The sequence below is a fragment of the Helianthus annuus genome, chromosome 3, assembly GCF_002127325.2.
Source record: "Helianthus annuus cultivar XRQ/B chromosome 3, HanXRQr2.0-SUNRISE, whole genome shotgun sequence".
Taxonomy (NCBI): Eukaryota; Viridiplantae; Streptophyta; class Magnoliopsida; order Asterales; family Asteraceae; genus Helianthus; species Helianthus annuus.
Genome location: NC_035435.2, coordinates 91,244,604 through 91,251,064, shown reverse-complemented (window position 1 = coordinate 91,251,064; position 6,461 = coordinate 91,244,604). Strand labels below are relative to the sequence as shown.

Genomic DNA, 6,461 nt, shown 5'->3' with positions numbered 1-6,461 from the left:
AGCAAGTCTTCAGGAAAGGCTTCTGGAAATTCCTCCACCACGGGGATGTCTTCAGGCTTTGGCTCCTTGGTCTTTTTATCGACAACATGAGTGTGGAAGGCTATACAGCCTATTCGGAGGCACTCCTGTATCTCTACGACCAATGTAAGATGTCGCAAATCCATTGCCTTATGGGCCTAGTACCCTCGCACCTATTGCAGGAAGGTTGAGTACTATAGGTGTTTCATTATTCGCAAGAGGGATGCGACTGATTCCCTTAGAACGAACGACTTCGGCTCTATACTTGGGTATCCAATCCATGCTGACTACCCCAACATGACTTCCCAAGTCAATGATATTAGAAGGCTCCGGCCTTCTGAGTTCCCAACTTATAATTCTTAATAGCCTTGTCTGGTTAAACTAGCCTTATATATGCCCATTTCTAAAGAACACGGGAAGTTTATTCTACTCGAAACTAAGCTAAGTAGTTTCTTAAGTTCTAAGCATACAAGGCTAAAGTTGGTGCCAGTATTAAAAAAAATAGATGCATAGAGTTGGTTAATAGGGAACGTACCCGTAACCGCATCTAGATCCTGGCGTGCTTCACGGGCTCCGATAGCGGAGACCCTTCCTCGCTTGGTTCTTCCTAGGGCAATCTTTCCTAAAGTGCCCTTCTTCACCACATCTGTAGCAACCTGGTACTCTACCATTATCTCTTTCGTCTGGATCCTTCGCCCAACAGGCATCCTTGCTGTGACCCTCTTTCCCACACTTCCCGCACTTAGGTCTCAGGCATTGACCTTCATGGTAAAAATTGCATTCCTCGCATCTCGGCTTCTTCCCCAAGTATACCTTACCGCCGGTCTTATTAGTGGCTCCATAAGCATTCCTGCCACGGGGCGGGTTCACTTCCCTTCTTTTGTTTGCTTTTGAGCTTCCATAGCCAACTTGGGTGCCTACCTTTAGGTTTGAAGACTTCCTTTTCTTGTTGCCCGATGACTCCACATGAGTCTCTTTCTTGTTTGTCTCAGATTCCGAAAACTTTCCCATACGTAGAGCTTCTTCGGTAAGTGTGACACTTAAATCGATAGCCTATGTGATGGTTGGGGGCTTTGAGGTAGTAACCATGCTCATGATTTGCGATGCAAGTCCATAAATGAATCGCTCAATTCTCTTGAATTCCGGCTTGACTAAGTAGGGAACGACCCTGGACAAGTCATGAAAACGTTGGACGTACTCAGCGATCTTCGGCCCGTCCATTTTCAAATTCCAGAACTCCACCTCAAGCTTCTGGATTTCGGCCCTAGAACAGTATTTCTTCTCCATCATTTTCTTGAGCTCGTCCCAGCTTAGTGCATAAGCAGCTTCTTCACCAAGGGTCTGAACCTGAAGGTTCCACCAGGAGAGCGCGCCATCCAAAAACAACCCTGAGATAAAGGTAACACTCCGTTGGGGTGAACAGTTACTCATTCTCAGAACAGAGTCAGTCTTTTCTGCCCAACGAACAAATGCAACGGCGCCTCCTGTGCCGTCGAAGTTCAATGGCTTGCAGTTCAGGAAATGTTTGTAAGTGCAGTCAGTTGGAGGGTTACTTCCAGAAGTGCCACCACTGCGTTCAGAGCGGAGGGCTTCATGTCGTGCAATTGCCTGTGAGATGCGTTCTTGAAGCTCGGCTTCTGTCCTTGGTAACATACTGGTGTCTGTGTCACGTCTGGGCGGCATTCTCTGCTGTCAAAAGGTATGAGGTAGGTTAGACAACATTCCATAATTGTCTATGTGGTACATAGCACCATAAGCAAACATGTAATCACTCAATATCACATGCATATATAATCAACAATGTATGAGGGAGGAAACAATTACTGAGCCTTCATATAGGCTTGGCAACTCGACTTATCGCTTGTAATAGGGAAACAAATTGCACTCGAAGTTACCTCACCAAAGTAGTAGTGATTTTCCTTCTACGTTAGTTTTCTTTGGTCTTTAGCTTCCCAAGTCGGGTATACTTTCCCAGAAATGGGGGTTGTTTATGTAAGGGTGATAGAGAGTGTAACGTCATTGAATCTTTCCCGCGTGTTAGCCATCTCTACTTGCTTAGATATCGTTTTTCAAACAATTCGCGGACGGGTAGAAGTGTCTGACACGAAGTAGGCAAAGACGGGTTTCCTACTTTGTAAAGTACTAAGGCAACGGTCTAGGTGTCATTCTACTAGATGGAGGTCTGAACACCTAGAGTTTATTTTTGTGTGGTGATCATTAGCTCGACCCGCAGAGTCCATCAGGATTCCCATGCACTACAAGTCGTTATTACGTGGGCCCCCGTAATAATAAATTGTCTTGCACGGTCACCCCAACTTTCCCTCACCCAAGCAGATGATCAATCAAAGAGGGGACACTACTGTCCTTATACCATAGAAAAGACCATTGCGGTGGTCCACGTGCTAACATCCGTTATCGTTACGCGCGGATAGGCATGATGATTAAACGTAATAGGAATGAGGAGAATTCCTAGTAGTTGGAGGGGCACCTTCAAGATAAGTACTTTATCTTCCTTGTCCGGTCATGTGTGTCGTCAATCTGGTTTCACCAAAGCCACAGGGACCTCGTCCTGCTGATAGGGGTGTTGACCAAGGTTGCCTCCTCCGCCTCGTCGTTACTACCGTAGTCAGGCACCTTCACAGGAAGAGCAGCCATCTTCTACGGAAACTAGCTGAGGATCTCGTTTGGTGATCACTCCAGCCATGAGCTTCGTAATAATCGCAAAGTCGATGGTCTCATCGTGTGAGTCAAGGACTATGATAGGTTCCGGAATCAAAAGTATCTTGTTCACGTTAATGATTATTCCATACACTTATACGTATATATATCAATAAATATGTTACTTAGCACAAACAGGAAAATAGATGCATCATATCACATATAACTCTCGTTTGTCCTTTGGGGGGGGTCATTTTGTCTTTGGCAAGTCTAACTCATGTAGACTATGCCTTAGTTGGCACTTTAATTTAGGGTATTCTCCTCCCTACTAATGTCCTTGTCTTGTCTTTTCTCAGAAAAATGTTTGACTCGTGGATCTTGGCGCTTTTGTGAATGCAATGAAAAACCCTTTGTGATAATGTTTTCGTGAGAGAGTTCTAGTGATTGTAGTCTAGACTCGAGAAGGAATCCTAGTTCACTACAACCTGGCTCTGATACCAAACTGTCACACCCTGACTTTTGTGGAAGCGTATGATGTGTGACTGGTTTAATATCATTGCATTCAATTATAATAAACGACTAAATGATCAAACGATGTTCATCCATTCATAAACTTTAAAGTATTACAAACAACGTTTATTTAAGTTTTAAAACACAACCTTCGACTAAGTCACAAACCAACAAACGTGGATGACATCTAAACTTGATATTTACTTCTAGAAACAACACCCGCGCCCAAGATCCAACCTGTTACCTGAAATACATGTAAGTTTGGGAAAACATCAACAAAAGTTGAGCGAGTTCATGCGTTTTGTGTGAGTACTGACAAGCTTGTAAACCTTTGAGAGACTCCTTTGAAAACAGGTATGAAAAGCAGTTATAGACATATCAAATTAATGTTTTACAAGGACATTAAAGCATGTGAGGACATAGGGAGCACTCGAAATGAGTAGGCTTATACCCTTGTCGATTTCCCCTCGACTATGTCGAATTCCCCTTCGACTATGTCAATTCACCTTGACTATGTCAATTCACCTCGACTATTGTCGATTCACCTCGACTAATGTCGATTCACCTCGACTGGGACACCGAAGCACTCAAGTGGTCACATAAGTACGATGAGTGGGGTTCGGCCGTACCCGTTAGATCTAACCTTCGTCCCTAATTAAGAGTTAATGGCATTTCAAATTTAGTCTATGCTCACATGATCTAATAGTTCATTTCATAGTCAATTCATACCGTTTATACATTCGTAACATGTATTCCACCCCCGAGAGTTATAAAACCGAAAATAGTTAAGAGAAAAAGGGGGGACATGAACTCACAGTTTTGCGCTCCGAAGCGTACGCTAGCAAAATCAAATGTCCAAAATAATTCCCGACCTACACGTGTCCTAATTCATATAAGACACTAAGGTCCATGACATAAAGCCCTAGCACATGTGTTGGTCATAATCAAATCATCCAACTAGCTAGTTTTAAAATAACATTGTCCACAATACTAATAATATCATTGTTGTGATAGTTTATTAATATTGGTTTAGTGATTTTCTGAAACAAATTTTGGTCTTAGAAAATAGTATGAAGTCAAAATTGGTTTACCACATGAAAGTACATGCATATAACTGTGTAAATCTTAAATTCTTTGTAGGCTATGCACATGTGTTTTGTATTTTTATTTTTATTTTTTTTTTTAGAAATGTAGTTTTCTAATTGAATAAATAAATGTATGTGTACGACTACATAGACATGCTTATTTAGCAAAAATAAAGTTAGCATCATTCCACATAAAACAATAGTTTGTAATGGTGACCTGTATCCTATATTAATGTTTCTCATCTCTATGTAACCATGTACTAAATATATATCAGACTAAAAACCTTGAAATGAAGCTATATATTTAACATGACATATTATCTTAAGATATTAATTATTCATGTCATGTATATGGGAAAATATTTACATACTAAAGTCTCGAGATACATGCTACACATTTATTAGACTTCCTTGTAAACCATCCACACAAGACATTTGTATTATCTTTTAAGAAACCCTCCTGTAGCCTTGTGGCCTTTTTACAGAACTCACAATTTACTAGATGTTAACTCACGGATTTATGGATTTTTAAGTTTAGATCGGATTTATGAATTTTTAAGTTTAGATAAAAAAAAGACATTACTTGGATGACTTGATCTATGAACAACATGAAGGGCTCAACGGAAAATCATGATAAACACTTACAATAGCAAGCAAGGATGCGATTGAAAGGTGAGATGGCGAAGAACTCGAGATCGTTTCTCCGTGGGGGGTCGAGACTTGATTATAGCGGATCTTGAACTAATTTGGTCATGAAATTGACTAGACAAGAAAGATATTTATGAAAACTAGTTACTTAAGGTTTGAACTTGGTAAACTTACACTTAGATGAGTTCAAATTGAACTAAGATGTCATGAGAATAGTGTTGAACGGAAAACCGTGATGATGCTCGGTTTCGAACGAGCTTGATTGTTGAAGGTTAACCACGCTAGGATACCTTGGAATTCGTTGGATGGGTTGATGTTTTTGGTGGTTTCGGATGGGCTTTCAGAACCTGGAGATGGTGTTTAAGAGTGCAAGTGTTGATTTCTTTAAAATTTGTTTAGTTAGTAATATGGGTGGTTTATATAGGGTGGTGAGGTGGTCTTGGGTGTCTCATTCTTGTTTGCTAACTAAATAGTTATAATACATAAGAGTAGTTTTAGTTAGATTCCATTGGGAACGAATTGGTTCTCTCAAAACCGAATGGAGGACTTCAAAAGTAATCATGACTGTGTGCATGAAAGTTTGGAATACGTATGGTGATAGAATTTTAAAAGGGTAAGCATGCATCCAGGGATGTGATAGTTCATATAGAGAGGAGGAAAATGAATAAATAAAAAAAAACATAGCATTCACAATATAATATAATATTGACACATGCTTTTGGTTGAAGGTGATCTTGATCAACACTCAAAACCCACTTAGTTGGCTGCATGGGTAATCCAAATTGACATGGAGAACCGAGAGTGGGACCTTGGGAATGGGTATGGGAGTTAGAAACAAAAACACTAAATGCTTAGTCATAAAGTCCATTGTGGGGCGTTATACGACACGTGTCATGCCACGTCACACGGGGGCTTTATGGGGCGTTATATCACTGGAGCCCGTAGTCATAAAGCCCCTACCCATCATTACCTAATTATTAATTTTCAATTTTATTAATTAATTATAAAAACCTTGCTTGTTTGTGATTGGTCCAAACTTTGAAAACATCCCCCATACCCGGCGCTATATGCATGGCGCCTCCCCCCTTTTTTTGTCTCATAAAGCCCTTCGTAGTGGTGTTTGGGGCTTTATAGGGGCTTTATGTGGGCATATAGCGCCCCACTACACACAGTCTTATGTCTTGTCTTCACCTTTTGAGACATGATTGGAATTTAAGTTACATTTTAACTTAAATCAACTTGGTGTAGGATTAACACTCATCATTTATATGTATTCCTACTGATGAAATTTTATAAACATATTCCAATAATAACAATAGTAAAAATAATAACAATAACATATGTAAGTATTGGTGTTACGAAAATGTGTAGCACATATATGAATGCGTTTATGTATATTTTTTTTTAGATATGCATACATAGACAAAAGCATATGCTGTCGAGTTCCGGAAATTTTAACACACACAGTTGTGTGTGAAGGTTCAACGACTTGTCGCGATCTAAGACCATAACATACCAACTGATAAAACCAGGCATCGATAA

At 40.3% G+C, this 6,461-nt stretch overlaps 1 protein-coding gene across 1 annotated transcript; it reads right to left on the bottom strand.

Moving 5' to 3' along the window:
- Positions 1–582: 582 nt before the first annotated feature.
- Positions 583–1,029, bottom strand: LOC110931848 (probable ATP-dependent RNA helicase vasa-like). The gene has a single exon (XM_022175221.1). It carries the CDS (start codon positions 1,027–1,029, stop codon positions 583–585), a length of 447 nt encoding a protein of 148 aa, XP_022030913.1.
- Between the last annotated feature and the right edge of the window lie 5,432 nt (positions 1,030–6,461).

What these genes read in the sequence shown, in the direction of transcription:
- LOC110931848 (XM_022175221.1), bottom strand. Translation starts at nt 1,029, where the DNA reads ATGGGAAAGTTTTCGGAATCTGAGACAAACAAGAAAGAGACTCATGTG.